The sequence below is a fragment of the Balaenoptera borealis genome (assembly GCF_965194805.1).
Source record: "Balaenoptera borealis genome assembly, chromosome: 12".
NCBI lineage: Eukaryota > Metazoa > Chordata > Mammalia > Artiodactyla > Balaenopteridae > Balaenoptera > Balaenoptera borealis.
The window spans coordinates 24,233,487-24,255,322 of record NC_138869.1 but is presented as its reverse complement, the minus strand read 5'-3'; the positions used below and the strand labels follow the sequence as shown (position 1 = coordinate 24,255,322).

At 37.4% G+C, this 21,836-nt stretch overlaps 1 protein-coding gene and 1 long non-coding RNA gene across 3 annotated transcripts in view; one reads left to right on the top strand and one right to left on the bottom strand.

The window, feature by feature from the left end:
• The window catches only part of MDFIC2 (MyoD family inhibitor domain containing 2), a 116,421-nt gene extending 104,892 nt beyond the window's left edge, over positions 1–11,529 (bottom strand). Inside the window, exons 1-2 of one of the 2 annotated variants that reach the window (XM_082346225.1) lie at positions 6,677–11,529; positions 6,004–6,091 (exon numbers count right to left, since the gene is read on the bottom strand). In XM_082346225.1, coding sequence (XP_082202351.1) covers positions 6,004–6,091 — 88 coding nt within the window. In that variant the 5' untranslated portion in view covers positions 6,677–11,529. The other variant, XM_082346226.1, reaches the window with a different exon arrangement.
• LOC309607563 overlaps positions 1–21,836 on the top strand; it is a 736,883-nt gene that overhangs the window by 257,972 nt on the left and 457,075 nt on the right. The gene's annotated exons all lie outside the window — the stretch shown is intronic.

The following is a 21,836-nucleotide window of genomic DNA, read 5'->3' as shown; positions in this document are numbered from 1 at the left end:
TGAGTTCCTTGAGGGCAAAACCTGTGGCGTTTTCATTTTTTGACATCTTTATTTCTTCGCCTAATATGTTATCTGTGAGTTCAAGAGGAGCCTCATCAAATGCTTGTGGAATTGTATAAAGTATGCATTTTGGAATTGTCTTAATGCTCATGATCTGAAATTATTTTTTGAGCAAATGAAGTGAACTGTCTTCACTTAGAATTAAGGGAAGTTGAGTGAATTTATGAATGTCAATAAATGTAAGATTTATACTTTCTCTATCTCATTTGCAAACAAACCTTAATCAAGAATGAGCTGGGATTTTTGTGGTATGGATTTGAGGTTTTGCATTATATTGAGAAGGAAATTTGTGTAACATGGCTTTTTGGACCTCTCGAATGTTTTCCAGTATCTTGGAATATTAGTCTCTAATACTCCTGAATTTTGATTAAATAATAACCACTGTATTCCAGATGCCAACTCATTGGTGACTTGACTCCTCTACATCAATACTAAATAAGTTTAGGGGAGTTTCCTTTAAAATGTCTCTAAATAATAATTTTGAAATCACCGAAGACTGTAGTCACCATGTGACTGCTTATGGAAAAGGATCTATAGTTTGTTCAGAGTTACTACAGAATTCTCATCTCCCAGGCTCTTTCCTTCCTGGCATTTTTGGAAAGTGAGAGAAAGCTTATTCATTGCCCTCTCCCTGCCCCCATCCCCCGGCCATTTTTAAAAAATCAAGTATTTTCTATAATATGAATTTTCCCTCTGGGGCTCCACCCAATGTAGCAGGTATGGGACCGAGTCAGCATCAGGTTAGAAGATTATAAAACTATGCTTTGTACATTGAGGGCACACTTGTAACTTGGGATAATTTTATTCTTCCCTCTATTTATTACACTCATAAAGAGACTGCTTCACTAAAACTGTTACAGAGAGCTAGTCTTCTGAAGGACAAACAGTTTTATTTCGATCTTCTTAACTTCACATTTTTTAGGTCAAACCATTGTTTTGACTTTGTGTGTGTATATATATATATTTATGGAAAATCAGTTTTTAGGAAATTGTACTAGATTTTGTTAAGAGATACAAGCTCTTAGAACAGAAGTTACACACTGGTAGCCCCTGGGCTGAAATAGACTCACAGAACCTGGTTTCATTTGTTCTGCATGGCCCTTTCTTGTAATTGTTGTTTGTTGTTGTTAATTGTTATTACTTAACCTTCAGAAATCAGGAGATTTCATATAGAAATCCACTTTCTCCTGAAAAATCAGGAGACACTCTAAGAAATTGTGTGCCGTTCAAACACTGGTGATGCTGTGATTTTAAACTGCAAATGGCAACAATTTAAAGGCTTCCATCCCTTCATTCTGCTGTTTCTCTTCCCTGTCAAATAGTGTAAGAAGCAAGCACTGAAATGCTTGCCCAGAATGCTTCCTGGTTTAATGGGGTATTACATGCCATCTTATTCCACCTGTAATTTCCCCCCCAATTTCTATGTTATATCAATTTTTCCTTTGTAACATTTTTCACGTTTGGGCCTATTTTCTTCTCCTTGTTATGACTTTTATGCTGGTCGTGTTGTCCTCACTTCAGGGCTACTGAATGCATTGCTGTCTTAGCCATCAACATCCCCCTTGCCTTAAAGTTTCCTCTGCCTGCCCCATCCCACTTTGCACTCCAGTTACAGATTTAAATGACGCTTCAGTATATTAGTCCCTGACCTCAGACCTGCAGGGACAACTTAGAACCCATGTCCAACTACTTGACCTATAGTTGGAACTCAGTCTTTCTGTCTTCCTTGTTTTGTGTTAATCCATACACAGGTAACTAGCCCAAATGCCCATTTCCCTAGCGCCAAAGCGGGCATCATGCAGCCTGTGATTTGCTCCCAGCATTACTCCTCTTCACCTGTGCAAATAGAGGATCCCCACCTTCAAGACTGGCCTTTCTAGACCACTTTGGTCCACAGTTACACAGTACAGTTCATCCTGCCTGGTGCATATTTCACAATCATATTTTGTTTCTCTGATTGTCTTAAAACAGGGTTTCCCCAAGTATGGTCCCTGAACATGTTACTTCATGTTACTTGCTCGTAAGCATTTATTTCTGGGCTCCACCTATATCCTCCTGAATTCCTTAAGTTGGGACCCAGGAATTTGATCAATCTAAAATTTGAGAAGTCAAGAATTTAAAGGCAAGATGACGAATAATGGTACAAGATTGCCAGGTAGTTTGAGAGAAGGTAAAATAGGATTCAGTTAACTTGACTCCGAGTGCATTTTCAGGTTTATTGGTGTGTTTCTTAAACACTATTTACCCTAATTGTTAATAACAGCTCTGGATGTTGCTTTAAGCAGCTCTTTGACACCATTGCCAAGGCCATCAGGCCCATGGTCCATAGGAGAGAAAATGGAAGGCAAATAAGAACCTCTTCAGGGGAAAGCAGGACAATTAGATAAAATTCTTGAGTGCAGGACTGTGTTTCTTTCCTTCTTTCATTTTTTAAAATTGTTCTCTGTTATGCTCATGCCTTGTCTCCAGTGATACCGCTGTTAATAAATGTTGACTCGAATTGGATAAATTGACAATGTTTGAAGATGAGAAGTTAGAGTATCAGTACTCAGGTTGGCAGTGATGGTGCTAACTCCTGTTGGTCCCATGCTCACTATGAGGTCAGGTGCTGTGCTCAGTGCTTTATGTAGATTATGCCAGTGAGTGCTTGCTGCAACCCTAATGGGGCAGTGCTGTGATTCCCTATGTTCTAAACGTGGCCAGTATTCAGCTGGAATTGCAGAGGGACGCAAGAGGCACTGTGATGGGAGAAGCAATTCCTTTTGTTATTCATGAAAAAACTTTTGAACCACTTTCAAGTCTCTTCAGTCAGTCCTCCCTATCTGTGGGTTCTGCAACTGTGGATACAGAGGGCTGACTGTACCATGCCATTTTGTGTAAGAGACTTGAGCATCCTTGGTTTTTGGTATCTGCACAAGGTCCTGGAACCAATCCTCCTGCAGATACCGAGGGATGACTATATTTCTTTTTCTTTTTTAAGGGGGAGGGGGTTTGATAAATTTCAAATACTGATAACTGTTGGAGAAGGCATTGTGACAAAGCGGTTTAAGGCAAAGAACAGAATTTGGAAGATTTGGGTTCAAGATTCAGTTTGCCACTTAACAGCTCTGTGAGTTTGAGCAAGATCTAGTTTCTCTGAGCCTCGGTCTTTTAATCTGTAAAATGGGACAATACTACTGCACACCAAATGGTTGTAGGGACCACGGGAAGGAATTTATATAAAATGCTGTGAGAGAAACAATGACAGGAATGACTGAAGTGTCAAGAAGGACCTCCGTGTTTGCTGTCCATGCTGAACTTTGGCTGAACACTCAAAAATAAAGCTGCTGAATAGCTGCTGAATTGCCAAAAGGAAACAATAATGCTGAGAACTGGACTCTTTTTGGACTAAGGAAACCCTACCTTTCCCTAGTAAGGGATGAGATGTGCTTGATAACCCAGTTGTATATATGGAACACATTTACCCTCCAATCCAAATCTTTGGTAAACAACTTGTCTAAGCCTGCATGAACTTCCTCCTTTATTCCATAAAACCCCCTGCCCGTTTTCCTCTGTTGAGACGCTATTCTGGGTTCTTCCGGAATCTGTGATTCCCCAAATTGCAATTCTAAGATCCCAAATAAACTGCCTCTTTGCATCTTTATAGAGGTCCTTTCTGTTGACAAAGCTATTAAAATATACAGCGCTGGTACTAGTGCAGATTGTTCAAAGTGTGAACCAGGATCTCAAAAAAACATTATATTATTTTGAATCATGCTTTAAAGAGGAAAAAAAGACACAAAAGTAATGAGATCTCTCCCCCATAATTTCACAAAGTAGGTGTTATAGTCCTTGGCTAAGGAATCTGAAGCTCAGAGAGGTTAAGCAACATGGCACAGCCAAACAGCTAGTAAACAGCCGAGCTGAAATTTTAAACCTTCACCTGCCTGACTTTAAATCCTCTGCTCTTTCCATTGCACCAGCTTGCTTTAAAAAGAAAAAAAAGCCAACATAGATCCTTTTTCTTAACATTAAAAAAAAAAAAAAAAGACATTTATGTTCAAAAACTAACTCATCCTGGTAATTCCCAATTAAGATGTTGTCATCTTGCATCTGGCTCGAATCCCTTTTATGATACAGTAAACATAATTTGAGTGTAGCTTAAGTGAAGTGTCCAAATGGGCTAAAACACCCATTTAGGGTGTTAGATTTTGTAGATTATAAGAAGTTAGGAAGTTAGATTTTGTAGATTATAAGAATAATCACCTAGGAAGTTAGATTTTGTAGATTATAAGAATTTAATCCTAAATTGTACTTAATGGAGACAATTTTTAAAATGGAAATTCTTCAGGAAGCTAATGACTGGTATATCAATTTCTGTCATTATTTCTCTATGAGACATCTATAGCATGGGCAATTGAAGCAAAAGAAATAAGATAAACGTCACTATAAGTCACAGAAGAACTTCTCTGTCGTTGTGGGCTTGGTCTTCGCAAGAAAAACACAGAGGGATCTTTGGGCTGAGTTCAGTTTTTTTACTTCTATATATTTTTTTAAAGGTTAGAGAATTTCTTAGCTCTGTGGCTTTTTGAAGGGAATGATTCTGAGAATACATGTCTGTACCCACTTTTATCCTGAAATAAAGTCTTCACTGGAGATGAGTTCCAGCTATTAAATTTGATTATGGGGCCCTGGGGCAGAAGGATAATCTTTTTTAAAAAAAGTGAACAGTTAAAAAATGAGGATGGGGGTAAAGCAGGATTAAGAATAAGAGTGGATGGAAGAGTACGTGTGAAGGTGGAGGTGTTGATTTAAACACTTTAGGAAAACTTTCTGAGCACAGATCATGTCCTGACAAGTAACTTAAACATCTTTTCTATGAAACACTGTGTAAGGTGGTAGTTCAATTTATATACTGTGGAGTCACACAGTCTGGGATCAAATCCCCGCTCTGTTACTTCCTCATTTTGTAATTTTAGGCAATTTACTTAAAGTCTTTGAGACTCTATTTTCTTACCTGAATATTAGGAGCGATTAATGCTTCCTAGGGTTGTTGTGATGATTCAGCATAATCACTAATGCACATTGTCACCGTGTTTGATGTCATGATTATTATTATTATTACTGGTGTTGTAGAACTTACTTGACATATATATTAAAGTCTCCCGTGACCTTAGAAAACAATTTTTGAGGCATGGCAACTACTTAAGAGCCGTCTTTTAACAACGGAATAGATTCAGGAAATGAGGTGAAAGACACAACTTATCTATTTAGATAGAATATCAAGTTGGTTTCCTTTTAAAGATGTTCATAAAAAGATTAAAGACATTAAAGATGTTCATAAAAAGAAAAGATTATGAAACCAAACCTTCTAGTAAATAATCATGAGTTTATATGTATTTTCAAAAGTGCACATATTTGTACTTCTCCTAGGAGGACGTATCGATTTGTGTGTGTATTTCAAGCAAGCATCTTACGCACGTCGTGCTTGTAGCTGACACTGCTCTCCCGGGGGAAGGTGGCTTCTGTAATTGCAGTGAATGGCAATTCTATTTGTAGACATGACTTCCTACAGCCTGCACTCCTTTCTGTGATTATTATTTAAAAAATACTTGTCCTCAAATTATTTCATCTTCCTGGCTACAAGGGAGAAAATTCTCCAGCACAACAAGAACCTCACAGGTAGCGTGTATCTGAATTGAAAATGTATATCCTCTTACCCATAAAATCATCTGAGTGACCTCTGCAGTCTAAGGAATACAAAAAACATTTCAATACTGAACACCCTCAAACTACCACTTAGGCCAAAAAAAAAAAAAAGAAAGAAAGAAAGAAAGAAAATCAGAAGTATTAATGTCATTTGAAATGCTGGGACATTTTTCTTCTTTCTTCCACACTCTTTTTTGCTTATAAACAAAAGCACAATTCTCACATTGATAGAAAATCAACAGCAAGAGGACTTACCTTCCTTCAACCAAGAAATGTTATTTTTGTCATTTTCAAAATGCTCAGCTGTTCTGACTTTTATCTTTTCCAGCTCAGTTTCTGACATCTAAGTGGAAACAGAATTGGTTATATAAAAAATTCATTAAGAACCCAAATTTATAACATGGAGCCTTATATTTAGAGACGACTATCATATTATAGGAACATTTTATCTCTGTAGTTTTTCAGCTCCCTGTCTAATGTTAAGTCTTACATTTTATCCATGTGTAGTATTTTACAACACTGACATTGAGAACGAAACTTTAGATGATATTTTACTTTTCAGCAGTCAAGATTTGTAAGCTCTGTAAGCTCTGATTTCTGAATACGAAAGAAAAACAGATGAACAAGTAGCCCCAGATTTGTCAAAACCCAAACATTCAGTGGCTGTTTTAATGCATTTCTTAATAGCCTAGAGAAAAGCATGCTGCAAAGTGATGTGCAAAGCTAGAAAGACTAATAAACACCAAAGGACTTTTCAGCAATGTGCTGGGTAGAATGAGAACCTTATGACCTCAGCCAGGCCACGCTGAGCTTCCTGAAGGTGTTGAGACCTATTAGGCATTCTCAGTACATTGCACTTGACTTCCTCCATGGCTTGGTCGCAGTGAGCTAGGACGCCCCACTTGCATCAGCACCTCGATGTACTTACCTGTTTATTCCTAAGGGAGGAGGCCCAAGGCGTGGGACGGGGGAGCAGCGTGCCGATGCTCTCTGGACAGCCTCCCTTCTCGTCTCTCGATGTCCAGCATTCCTCTGCCCTGCCAGAAGTGAGCGAAGAAGCAAATACGCTCCCTCCCTGGGTGGTGCTAGATTTGTATTGCTGCCAGAAGCATCCAACTTGCGGCTGAGAGGGTTTTTTTTTTTTAAGGTAATGTAAAGCCTGTGGTTCAAAACAATAAAAAGCTTCTCCAGGCCAGCACTTATTTAAAATGACACTCTGCAAAATAGGGTGAAAAGAATGAACTCTTTTCAAATGGACGGAGTTTCTCCAGTCTCCTTCTTTCCACACCCGCCATTCATCACTTACAGTTAATATTAAGGATGTAGAAAGAAGAGATTGAAAAATATACGTAGGCTATTTGGGTTAAAAGAAAAGGAAGAGAAACCTCTCAGGGTTTATTTTCTAGAAGTTCACCCTGCAGCTGCTGTTTCAAAAGGCAAGTTTTTCTAACGTTTTATAGACAACAAGAAAACATTTCACGTTCTTTTGAGAGTCTGCAGGTATTCCCAAAAGAATTTGGAATCACATTCCAAAGAGGATTTGTCATTAGATTCTTAGGCAAAGATAGTACTGTTTTCAACAGAAGGTTAACAGCAGTGAGCATAACCCTTCGGAATGCGTGATAATAAATAGTCCAACATTCCTAAATGTTGTTGTTGGGTTTTTTTTAATTTTTATTTTTATTGGAGTACAGTTGCTTTACGATGTTGTGTTAGTTTCTGCTGTACAGCCAAGTGAATCAGCTATACGTATACACATATCCCCTCTTCTCATCATAAAAAATAATCTTTATTTTTTAACCCAAAGTGGTTTGCCTCCTCCAGTGTCTTTACCTGGAAACTGTCTGTTATCTGATCGACTTGTATCCATTTCACCTCTTTTCCCAACTTCATTCCTTCTTCTACTTTGCTTCCAGTTTCACGTGAAAATTGACTGATCAACGTGGTTTTTAAAAACAATAAAACTGGGAGCAAAAGATAAATTTCAGATTCCTTAAATAGCCAAGGAAGACCTTGACTGGTCAGAATCGATAACATCATTTTCAAACTGTGGCTTAAAGTTTTAAGATTTCTCAGAGGTGCCTATCCTTTCTTTCCCTTTAAGCTAATGCAATACTGCTGTTCCTTGAACTCACCTGCTTTTGTTATGAACATTTCAGAATGTTGCCTCAAAATCCCACCTCCACCCCCATCTTGAAGCCTTCTTGATGTCTAGAAATGATCATTCCCTTCTCTGATCCCCCTTGGGACTTGTGGCATCATCATCTCCATTGTGGTCTTGTGTAAACCTGTCTTATCTTCCTGACAAGGGTAGAACCACCTCCACCCCAACCCCCCAGGGCTCAACCTCTGTCTCTAAGTTTTATGCATCTTGCTCAGTGTACGACATGATCACCTATAGATTAACAATGGTTGGATAAACAAAACCAGCATATCAAAAACCAGTGGTGTTTTCCTTGTCCCAAAGTCACAGGAAACACCTGATTATGATGTTTCTTTAGGTTGTCTCTTTTCTCTAGTTATAGCACTTTATGTCCCTTCATCATAAATTGGAGACTTAATCTAATGCCCTTAATAGTTTGGGCATTGTCCTTTGGAAAAGCAAGTTATCTAAATTTTATGTATTCGTGGGGTCAGAAAGATGTTTGGTAAATGACAATCACAGTGATCTTAAAACGATAGAGACATCATCGGAGCTAAAGAAACCTAAGATGCAAGCACTGTCCAGATGAGAAGAAATAGTCAAGTGTTCAGGCGAGAATGAGTGAGCCAAAACACTGCTGATCATGTTATTCCTCCTAGTTTATTTTCAGTTGTATTTTAATCATAGACCATATGATTATCCACGTTATTCCTCCACAGAAACTATTTTTTTTTAACATTCCAAATGGTTTTAGATCTCTGTAAGTTTACAAATTGTATAACCTCTTCTTCCTTGCAATTTCTAAGGCAGAGAATCCATTCCTACCTTGAGTGTGTGATGATGAAGCCTCTCCTTGGATTCTGTAATTATGTTTACATATTTTATTTATGTTCAACTAAACTAGTTTCTAATTATCTGTCCCCAGAGCAACCTATAACTCAAATCCTGTCCACATTTCTAACTTTGGAGGTTATGGTTTACTCTTGATTGTGGTTTATGCTTTGATTTTTCTTGATTTATGCTTTGATTTTTCTTGATTTATACATGTTTTTCCACTTATTTTATACATATTTTTCTACTTGTTTTACTTTTGCAATAGCTGTGATACATTTATTTGTATTTGTTAAGTAAATTGCAAACTTTAAAATCCTTTGGAAGAATAGTTCTGAGGAGGGAATTTTTATGAAGACACAATTCATTTCTAATTTGGAAATATTATCCAGTTTTGACTGATATATTTTAAACATGTCCTAACAGTTAAAATTTTTCTGTTGTTCTATTTTATCATTTTTCTCTGCTTAGACTTTCACTGCCCTTTGATTTCACTTTTGCTCTTTGAATTGGCTTTTGTCTTCAAGAGTGGGTGATGTTATTTGAATTTTCTATATGGAATTTTTTTTTTTTCATTTTGAAGACGCCATTTTTTGAAGTTAGACAACTCATTTTAAATTCCTTTCCTGTCTTTGTTTTAGCAATCATTTAAAATGAGAACTGTAGAAATTAATAAGCATGGTATTTGATTTTTTTCATCTACTTCATCAGGAAAGATGATAAAAATAAGCATCAAGTATTTTATCCTGAACCAGTTGTGTATCACTAGTGTCCCTGTTGGTTGGACATTGCATTAAGGGTATTCCATACTGATGCCAACCTTTAAATCATTCATTCACCCACCTAGAGATGTACTTGGGTCACAGAATTCTCCATATGGGTGATGGAGTCTGATTTGGACTGGGTTTTAGTCTCTTGAGCTAGACTGGGCCTTGGGATGAATAAGATAAACCACAGTGGATGATAGGAAGTAAAAAGGGAGTTAAGTCCAGTGGGTCCCAGATAGAGCAGACTTGGAGATAGATGGTCCAAAATGAAGCCCAAAAGTTACTGGCCAGCCTCAGAGGTCAGACTGGTCTGACTAAGCTCCAAGGAGAATAAACATGTTATTGAAAGCATCCCCTGTCCAAATTATGTTTGTTGTGCTCATTTCAAATAATGAGCTAAATAATTCAGACCCAGGAATGTGGTCTCCAGGCTCAAGTTTTCTTGTTAAATTCTTTTTTTGTTTTCTTTTCTAAAAGCAGATAACTTGAATTATCCATTTCCCTTTATTTTGACTCATGCAGCAGTAATAATTCCATTCCCTTTATTTTGACTCATACAGCAGTATTTCTAGTTCCTAATCAAAATCCGATCCAGAAATAGAATCTTTAAGGGCACACTATCCAGCATAAAGCTATCTTTGCCAAAAAAAAAAAAAAAAAAAAATTCCTGCAAGATCGTCATATGTTTCATCTTCTTGTTTCTTTTAAAATAAAATTGAATGTGTGAAGCTAGAGCCTTCTTTAACAAATAATTATGTGCTATCACATTAGTCTTTTGTGATTGTCTTCAAAAGCATTGCATTGTCCCTTGCCATTGTTTGTATAACAGTGACATTATATGTATAATGCACAAAATGATATTAATCAGTGTGTAGAGAAGTCACCAACTTAGATTATTGGATTTGAGGACTCTTGTAGAGTACATCTTTCTGAAGGATTGGTGGATTGGGTCCAGATGGAAACGGTATAGGATGAGTGCTTACCCTTCGAAAGTATGTTTTCTGCTACAGAATGGAATCCTATATTATTTAGTATAGTTAATGAAAAAGTTTTCAGTAGCCATTCTAATGACCAATGTATGCCATCACGTTTTACATTTTAAAATTCTCTTTGAGATTATGTGACCTTGATTCAAAAATACACATGGAGTAAATAAACATTGGTCTAAAGTATCAGTGGTAAAGACAAATAAAACAAGAAGAAAATTCCTTATTTGTAACACAGGCTCTCCCAGCGGAAAGTTACAGCTAACACCACAAGGCATACCAATTCAAGGATTTATTAGATGTTAGATCTCATCAAAAGTTTAGGTTTAAGAAATAACACTCAGGGATATAAAATGCATTAAATTTTATCCGTGTTTCATGCCAAACCATTAAAAAAGCTGTTTACCTTGACCAAATTATTTTTATGCCTTATAGAGTTTCTGTTACTGACATAGACCTTGGTTGGCACTGAGAAAAGATATAAGAATAAACATGTGAATGACACTTGCTAGTGGGTTATGAAGATTTTTGTTTCCTCAGGATTACAGTATAAATCCTTTAATTTACTACTGTCCCGTGTAAATATTGTTCCACTTCATGTTAAAAGTAGTAACTTTATAACTATATAATGCAATTAACACACTCTCCCCTTTGTACTATTATTTTTATATGCTGTACATTTACAAATGTTATAATCTGATGGGCAGTGTTCCTGTGTGTATGTGTGTGCATGTGTGTGTGAGTGTGTGTATTTAAATAGTCAACTGTCTTTTAAATAAATTAGGAAAAGAAAAAATAGATATTTTAAAAAATGTTTACCCACACAGTTGCCATTTCTGGTTTTCTTCAATTCCTTCTGGTAGACCTGAATTTTCATTTGATTTCATTCCTCTTCAGCCTAAAGAATTTTCTTTACCATTTCTTGAAGTTCAGGTCTGCTGGTGACAAACTCTTTCAGCTTTTGTTTATCTAAAAATGTCTTGAGTTCATTCTCCTTAGTAAAGGATATTTACCCTGAGTGTAGAATTCTTGTTTGCTAGTTTCCTTCCCTCCTTCCCTCCTCCTTTCCTCCCTTCCTCCTTCCCTCCCTCCTCCCTCCCTCCCTCCCTCCCTCCATCTCTCCCTCCCTTCCTTCCTTCATTTTAATTTTGACATCCTTCCTGTTATTGTACCCCTATATCTAACATGCCTTTTCCCCTCTCTGATCACTTTAATTTTTTTTTAATCTTTGGTTTTCAGCAGCTTGTCTATGATGTGTTTAGAAGTAGTTTTTAAAAAAAGTTTTTCCTGCTTAAATTTTGCTGAGATTCTAGATTCTGCAAGTTGATGTTTTTCTCCAAGTTCAAGACATTTGGGGCCATGATGTCTTCAAATATCTTTTCTCTTCCCTTCTCTGTCTTCTCTTCCAACAGCATTCCAATTACACATGTGTTAGACCACTTAATATTTTCACAAAGGTCACAGAGGCTCTACTTATTTTTTCCCCAGCCTCTTGTCTCTCTTCTTCAGATTGAATAATCTTTGTAGAATTGCTTTTGATGTCACTAGCCTTTTCTTCTGTACTCCCCAATCTACTACTACTAAAGCAATCTTGTATATTTTTCATTTTAAACATACTTTCAGTTCTAGAATTCACATTACATTTGGTTCTTTCTAATAGTTCCTACTTTTTTGCTGATAATACTCATTTATTATCACCATTTTTTCCTTTAATTTCTTGATCATATTATTATAGCTAGCTTAAAGTCAGCATTTGGTAACCCCAACATTTGGATCTTCTATTGACTGCTTGCTTTCTTGGTTATTCAAATGGCTAATAATCTTTTATTGTATATTAAATATTTTGGATGATACATTATGGAGATTCTGGACAACACTGCATTCTTTTAAAGGGTAATGAATTTTGTTTTAGCAAACAGTTAAACTACTGGTATATCCTTTGGATCCTGTCAGGCTTGGTTTTATGTTTTATTAGGGTTGAGTCAATTTCAGTTTTTGTTTTTTTTTTTAATTTATTTTTATTTATATTTATTTATGGCTGTGTTGGGTCATCGTTTCTGTGCGAGGGCTTTCTCTAGTTGTGGCTAGTGGGGGCCACTCTTCATCGCGGTGCGTGGGTCTCTCACTATCGTGGCCTCTCTTGTTGCGGAGCACAGGCTCCAGACGCGCAGGCTCAGTAGTTGTGGCTCACAGGCCTAGCCGCTCCGTGGCATGTGGGATCTTCCCAGACCAGGGCTCGAACCCGTGTTCCCTGCATTAGCAGGCAGACTCTCAACCACTGCGCCACCAGGGAAGCCCCAATTTCAGTTTTTTTCTTAGTCTTACGAAGTAGTTCAGGCTAAAATATCTGGTTATTATGGCTGAGGCATGTCCTTTTTCAGGGCTCAGTTAAATTCCCAGGTGCTCAGTGAGATATCTCTAGTCTAGTTGGACCAGAGTGTGCTCTAACACTGTATTAACCCTCATACATGCATTCATTGCTCAGTCCCACAGAAGCTAATTTTTGCAAGATACTTCAAGTCTCATCCTATGCATGCACAACCCAGCCTCTAGCCAGGAATGCTAGGGTGAACTCTGCCCCTTACCTACTTCGTGCAGCTCCCTCTTCTCCAGAACCCTGCACTGAACATTCTAGTCACTTCAATAGCCCAAACTCCGGTCTCTGTCTCTTCACTTCAACAACTTTGCTACTCTACTTTGGCCCCATCTATTCAGTACTTGCACTTTGGTAGGGAAAAGGTTACCAAGTCAAGAGCTAGAGCAAATATGTAGCTCGTCTTTTGTTTTTACCTACTCTCAAGTATTATACTACTGTTCTGCTTGTTGTCTGATGCTTAAAAATAGCTTCTTCATTTATTTTGTCAGGTTTTATAACTATAAATGAAGACATGCAAGTCCAGTATCATTTATTCCATTGAGACCAAAAGTTAAAGAAATTTTGCACATTCCTTTATCCCTATCCTTCCAGTCAATCAGACATCAGAGACAGGTTTCAACATCCCCTGGTGTGGGGCAGATGAGTCTAGAACAAAGGGTGGCTCCTTTTTGAGATTCAAATTTCATTTTATTTTAAGTTCATAGAAGAATCAGTAGTTTTGAAAGCAAGTCCTTTTTATGAGAAGTACCAAAGAACTGAGATCACATTTAAACCATAAATCATATGTTAGGTAAGACTAAAAAATTGCTTCAAAGTAGTGTTTGAGCTAATCACCCCACCGAATTAAATTTTGACAAGTGAGTAGGAAGGGAATTTGAAGGGGATGTGTGATGGTGGTTTAGATGCTGGATGTTCGTTAAATAGGAATTTGGTGCATTATTGTTTTAGTTAATTCTTGAAACATTGGGACAGTAGGATCCCTGGATAATCTGGGGATTACTAGGGCAGAATAGTTCTTTGCCCAGTTTCCTAGAAGTACCTTAGTAGTTTTCAAGACTTAGAGAAACATCTTTGCATCCAACATGACATCTAAATATCAATAGCAGATGGAAAGACTAGGTGAAAAGATTTGAGTATTTCCATAATACAGTGTATTCTGAGAACACCTGGGGAGAATTCCAAACTTCATCCAAGTTTGAGAGAAGTGCTGAGGGCCAGTAAGCAGAAACAAGGCTCTTGGTCCCAATAAGAGATGCCATTCGTGGGTGCTGCATAGTAGACAATCCAAGCTAGTGGCAATGGAAGGGTTATGGATTTTGGGAGAAGAAATTGTGGGGAAAGAGATGATCCCCAAAGGCTATCAGGAAGTGTTCTCTCTAAGTGAAAACCAGCAATGACAGAGGATTATCATGTATTAGATTTGCTATCCCAGGGGAAGTTAAGGGGGGATTGTATATAGCCTGAAAGCCTCTCTTTGAAGCTGGAAGAGATTGAATTAGCTTGAATTTGTAAGTTTGTTTTCAACCATCAGTAGGAATGTTGGCACAAATGCTAAGTTAATATCAGTTAAAGAGAAATAAAAACACCATATGTTTTGTTGATCTGAAGACATAGCCTTGCTCTATACTTCCATTCCCACCACTCTCCTGAGATCTCTAAAGATGAGTTCACCAATGTAGGCAATATTTAGAAGTGCTTTTTAGGAGTCTATTTAGAATGGCTTCCTTCTTAGATAATGACCACCATCACTCACAGAGGTGGGTCCAGCACCCTATTCCTTGGCCATAACAGGTGGTATCAGAAATAGGTGGTTCAAGCTGGCCAATCCAATATCCTCTCTCCCAAAATTTGGAATTGGGATCCAATCATTAGGGTTTAACACAGGATGGCCTGTTTGGGTTGTGAGAAAGTGGAAAAATTGGGCAATCAGGAGAACAAAGTGGACAACTTATTTGTTCCAGTTTCTTCATCTTTAAAGGAGATATAATAATTATGGTATCTACTTTGAAGTTGTTGGGGGTGGTGGTTAAATATTAGTGAATGTAAAGAGCTTGGAAAAGAGCCTGAACATACAGTAAACACTCAGTAAAGACTTAGAAATTATGTTTATTATGAGTGAATTATTTTTCAACTCCATTGAGGTATAGTTGAAACACAAAAAGTGACACATATTTAAAGCATGTGGTTTGGTCAGATTTGACATGTGTATGAACCCATACAATCACTGTAATCAAGATAACAAACATCCCCATCACTCCAAAAGTCTCTTCATCCCTTGGTAATCCAACCTTCTCTCCACCCCCATTCTCAGACAAATACAAATCCTCTTTTTGTTATTCTCTATAGATTAGTTTGTATTTTCTAGAATTAAATCTAAATGGAATCATATACTATGGTTTGTTTGGTTTTTTTTTGGTTTGTTTTGCTAGATTTTTAAATTCAGCACAATTGTCTTGAGATTCATCTATATTGTTGTGTCAATAGTGCACTTTTATTGCATTCCATTGTATGGGCATACCACAATTTGTTTATCTATTCACCTGTTGATGGGTGTTTGAGTAGTTTCCTGTTACAGCTATTACAAATAAAACTGTTGTAAACACTTACGTATCAATACAAGTCTGTGGTTTTACTTTTTGTTTGGTTTTAGTATTTATCAAATTAAAAAATTTTAAGGGGAATATGAGAAGAACCCCCCAATAAATAAAATTGTGATTAGAAAATACAGTTTTAAAAATAGCGTTCATTAGCTTGCAAATTAATTTCACCCTAGAATATACAACTTTACTTTTAAGAGACTAGTTGACATCCAAGTGGAGTTTACAACTGTCTCATCTTTATATCTGACTACTGTGAGGTCTTTGTTGAACTACTATCTCCTAGAAAACCTTCTAAAGAGGAAAAATGTGGCTTATAAAATTCAAGACAATAAGACCAGATACTGCCCCTTAACCTCTCAAAATTGTATTGTAGAAATGAAGAGGCATATTGTCTTCCCAGAAACGTGCACTATTGTTTTTTTAAAAGATAATTGAACTTTTCATACACTTAGAACATTTAGTGCAATTTATTTAAAAAATAAATTGGAGAAATAGCAACTTTGCTTTCTCACTGGAAACCTAGATATTTTGAAATATTTGGATGCTAGCCATTACAGCCATATAGAATGTTGCTTACTGAGTTTGTATTAGAAATTACTTAAAAATTATTTATTAATGAGAAGGGATTGATTTATTGGATTCTTACATTATAGTACCTTTTGCTAAATTCTTAATAATTATTTTAAATAATTATGTAAACTAGTGGATATTATTGGTGGAGGTATGATAATACTTAAAACAAAGTCCTCTGTAATCAGTACATTATGTCATTCAAATGTACTCTTGAAATGTTAACATCTGGAAATGTCTGTCTCTTTGGGGGAGAGACATTTCTTGACTACATGTAGTTATTTCCCTCCTATTTGAATCTCGTCATTGTCAAGTTCTTTGTCATCTTCTTGGCTGTGTCTTGGCTTTTTTAGTTCCAAGATCTCCTTTGCCAAGTAGGATGGACAACCGTGATTTCTTTCATACAGTACTTGGTTTTCTACCTACATTAGTGAGGAATACTGTTTTTTTTTTTTTAATCCCTGGAGAGAAAGAAAAAAATATGTTATCTTGATCAGTCTTTTCTCCAGACCACCTCTCATGGGTCAGTCTTAAAGCAGGACATTTAAATAAATTGAACTTCAAATACAATCCCAGTTTAATAGGACTTTTGGATTCAAAGAGAAATTCTAACATTTGATCAGCTATTCACAAATGATGTCTTTGTATCCTTTAAAGAACTATAAAGCAAATAAAAAGTTGTAAGCTGTTTTATTTGATGTTCTCTGAGATAAAATAATTCTTTGAAGAGCTGTAGAGACTAATTGGAAAAGAATAGCAGTATATCCCTAAATTATGAACTTAATAAAGTTAAAACCACACAGGACCTACATAGGTAAGCCACAGTGATCTAAGAATACACAATTGTTAATGTTCTACAAGTTCTAAGGGGGAAAAAATGAGTTTTCTTGGAGAAGAGATGAGAAAGTTTTAGTGGACAGAGATTAAAAAAAAGGAATGATTGAAAAAGGGAAAGGAGTAGGGTACAGATAATAAAAGGGGAAATTCTCCTTCCACAAATTAGATGGAATTTATCCAGCTTCTCTGCAGGGTATCTACTTCCTCAGAGTTGGAGGTAGTGACAACCAACGCAGTTTCCAATCCAAACTCATGGCTTCCAGCACAAGCTCATGGGTGTCAGTTTATCCTTTTTATCCTCTGCTTTACATACCTTCTTGTCTTCCTGATAACCTGCTCCACCCACTTGAAACTCCAGCATCAGAAGCAAAACAACAACTTTATAGAGACTAATTGACTTTGCAAGTTGTGTAAGATCAAAAATCCCTGTAACAGATCCCTTACTATATAAACCTTCTAGTGGTTCAGCTTCTCTGATTGAACTCTGACTGATAAAAGTGCTCCATTCACATTGCACCATGTAAACGACGCCAACTGCTATAGTCCCGTAGTGCACTGCCTAGGGGCCGAATCAGCAGCTCTGAAAGTCTGTATTCCCATAGTTTAAGTGGCTTAAAGACTAGAATCACTTGTTTCTCGTTTATTGCTCCAGTAATAGGTGGGAAAATTGACTTCGTAGCCAAATACATTTGAAAAACCCTGAACTCATTCCTCACCACTGTACTGAGATCCTACCACCTTCACACAGTAAAGGCTCTGTAAATCCACGCACTAAAGTAATTTGTTCAGTCCATCCTTCTCCAAACTTATTTGACCATGGAATCATTTTCCAAGTAGCTCCTGTTAACATAACCCTGCAACCAGTGGTTACGAAACACACTTTGAGAAATATTGGAATACATTCTGATAAGCTCAGTCATTTAACATTTGACTCTCATCATTTCTAAGTGCTATCTAAGAACAGAATTAATGTAACTTAAAATCCCACTTAGGCAGTCAAAATTAAATGCATCCAGGGGATGTGATCATAAGAATGCAACGAGGGCTTCCCTGGTGGCGCAGTGGTTGAGAATCTGCCTGCTAATGCAGGGGACACGGGTTTGAGCCCTGGTCTGGGAAGATCCCATATGCCGCGGAGCAACTAGGCCCGTGAGCCACAACTACTGAGCCTTTGCATCTGGAGCCTGTGCTCCGCAACAAAAGAGGCCACGACAGTGAGAGGCCCGCGCACCGCGATGAAGAGTGGCCCCCGCTCGCCACAACTAGAGAAAGCCCTCGGACAGAAACGAAGACCCAACACAGCCAAATATAAATAAATAAATAAATAAATAAATAATTTAAAAAAAAAAAAAAAGAATGCAACGAAGAACAATGCTTGCTGATATGCAGTGTAACTCCTTGCAGCCCTTTTCAGGAGATCTTGAACCACAGGAGAAAGGCTGGTGGCAGAAAATGCATGCTGGTGTAGGAAAGGCACAGTGCACTACACCATGACAACGAAAAGAGGTCATAGAGGGAATACTTCTTCTCCTCTCTCCATTCTTTTTCCCTCTTAGTGTTGAGTTAAAAGATGAATATGTGAATGGCAAAAAAGGCAATGAGATAATGAACAGAAGGCATCGAATATTGAAAGCTGGGACCAGGTTAGCCTGGAGTGAAAGGGAGGAAAGTCAGGCTCAGAGCAGACCACACACTTCATTTGTATCTTAACTCAGCTGTTTACATGTAGATGAGACATTTCCATGGCACACTAGTTGCTGCAAGGCCAGGAAGGCAAAACTGTAAAATAGACAAGGTTAGTTTTTGATGCACTTGTTTTCTCTCGGTGAAGCAAGCAGTGGTTCTCAAAAGGAGTCCTTTGGGTGGCCATAATGACTAGGGAACATCGCTGGCATATCAAGGACAGGAACCTTGGGTACTGAACATCCTGTTATGCAAGGAGGATCCCGCACGATAAAGAAATGACCTCCCCAAAATGAGTTGCCTCTCTGTTGAGATACATGGAAAGTACTTCATCTGGGTCTATTTCCTTTCCTATTTCAGTGATTTCACTATGTGTGTATCTCAACTAGGTGTGGAGATCCACACCTAGCTGATTAGCTGATAAAAGTTATTGCAGGAAGATTGAATAAGACTCAACTTTCAAGTGTTCATTTACATTTCAAAAGAGGAAATCATCAACTACAAAGCGTCTCTAACTAATTGATGCTGTGAGAGGGAAAAATATATTACAATATTTTATTAGAATCGTAATGTAGTCCTCTTATATGGAGAGAAATTTTGAGACACTTCCTTCCTTTGCAATTTGCTCATTTCAAACTCTACTCTCTCTCTTTGTCCTTCTATTCACAATACTCCCTTTCCAAGAAATCATTTGTGACTGGCTGATATTACACCTGCACGACATCAACCTTTAACCTTTGTAAATACATGTTTATAAAAACAAACAGCCAGTACTTGGAGAGAACTGGTAGGTGTATCAGATTGTAAATCATGTCTCTGTCAAAGTAAAGGAAGTCCTGTCTGAACTGTTAAACTCTCTATGAAAAATAGGTAATGAGACAAAGTGGCAGTTTCTGATTTTTCCTTCTTGCCTACACATGACCGAAACAAAAATATTTCATGTTCTTGCTTGGTTATTGGTGTAATAGTCCCTTTATGCATTATTATTTCATATCTTGGGACTAAGAGCTCCAAAGGTAGAAGAATAGGAGTAGCTGATGAGTTATAGCACTAGCCGTATGTATCTAAGGAAGCTCTGCACTCTGAAATGTGCCATTATCTCCACCCTAAAGATAAAACCTGAGGCTCAGAAGGCTTAAATATCTAATGCGTTTAATGCTGAGAACTAGTGGAAGTCAGAATTGACCCCAGGTCAGCTTAGTATTTAAACTTATACTTTATTACTATACCCTACAGTGTACAGGTATTTTTAGTTTGCCTTATAGGCTGTCCTACATGAGTATGTATGTTCTAGATAGCTTTCAATATAACCAGTTATTTAAGGGAAAGATATGTAATTTAAGGGAAGGATATGTAATCTAAGGGAAGTACAGGTAATCCCTGCCATCAGGGAGGTTTCGCTCTAGTTGGAGGGATGTCACATGTACAGTGACACATACATATGGAAAGGTAGAGACTAAAACATGGCATGATATTAATTAGTGCCAGCTGAGATGCGCATTCAGTAGCTGTAGGATTTTAGCAGGGAAGAGCTCACTAGGAACTGAGATAATCGTGTTTCCACAGTGTAGTAGTTAACACGTTCATCTCACTGAGTTGAGGTAGTCAAGGAAGAAAACAAGGCTGGTTTTCAGACCTGAAGTGTTACTAATAATAGCCATAATGTATTCATTAAAAAAAGTGTGATGAGCATTTATTATGTGTAGACCTGAACTAGGCTCTGGCAATACAGTGATGAAAGGGGTGGAAAGAGACCTTGCCTGTCTTGTGACCCCTTTCTCTCCAGGCCCCAACATTTCTTATGCCTACAGAATCACCTGGGCATCCTGTTGAAATGTAATTTTTGATTCAGGAGGTCTGGAATAGACCTGAGATTCTGTATTTCTAGCAAGGTCCCAGGTAATGGACACGCTGCTGCTCTACAAACCATACTTTCGAGTAGTCAGACTCTAGAGGACGGGGTGGATGAGTGAATGGTGAGCATATAACTTTAGCAAAAATAACGGAAGGTCCACCAAGAGCATGTAACCATCTACTCTAGCTTTCAGGTCCTGTCTCCACAAAAAGACCAGGCTACCATTGCTGCTTTGTCATAGCCTGGATAGGCCTAAAGTATGGGATCAATCACTTTGGTTTACTTTCTTCTTGGTCTATATAGAGATCTTCTCTTCTGTTGAATTGTTCTCCCTCACCTATTTACAGTCCAGTTGATTGTAGCACATTTTTTTCTTTTTTCTTTTTGTATATCACCTTTTCACTGTTACTTTCCTGGTAACTTTCTCCGTATCCTAGCAAAATTGATTTGATTTCAGCACAACCCTGATATTCTTGGGATCAGTACAGTTGCAGAGCATTTCTGAATTCTGTGAATTTCTAATCTTATTTCTAATGTGTGCTCTCTCTCCTCCCTCCCTCTTTCTTCTTTTCCATCTCCCTCCCTCCCTTCCATACCTTCTGTTGTTTTTTTCTGTCATTCTGTGTTTTTTATCTACTCTTAGAGTGGAACATTTGCAAATTAGTGGGGATTCTTAATATAGCCCCCAAATGATGAGTTTCACATCCCAGCTATGCCACTTATTAGTTATCTGACTTTGGGTAAGTTATTCAACCACTCTGTTTTGCACTCTTCCTCATCTTTTAACTGAGGATTAATAACAGTATCTATCTCACAGTGTCCTTGTGGGTTAAATGATTATTAAATGTTAAGTGCTTAGAACAATTACTAGAACTTAGTAAATACTATATAAATGTTGTTGGCTATTGTTATTGTTATGTAAACTTCTCTTTCTCCTTGTGGGGCAAGAAACTTCCTTTTTATTTGACAGTACAGACGTCCATGGCACTTAGGCACGAAGTTCAGTGCAGTTGTTGTCTCTCATGTTCTGAGGAGACACTTGGAAGGTCTACACAGTTGTACCAGAGTTTTTATCCTTCCATTCCTTCTTCCTCCATGTCTTATCAAATTTTGAACATTTTTTCCATTTGATATATATTATCTTTCCTTTATTCTCGTTATTCAATTACCCCATAAATGTGTATTTCATGTACATGTAGTTTATGTCATGATGGCAAGACAGTTACGGATGAAAGCTGTTTTACTAACTTTTGGCATCATTGTACATATTTGATGATGATGATTACCACTAATACTAGTATTACCCCATCAAGTATATTATAAAGGACTTCTAGCCATAATGGAATAAGAAGAACCAGATTTACCCTTCCACTTTAAACAGCTGAAAAAAAATGTAGGCTAACATAAGGAACAACAATTAGACACTGAACAACAGGAAG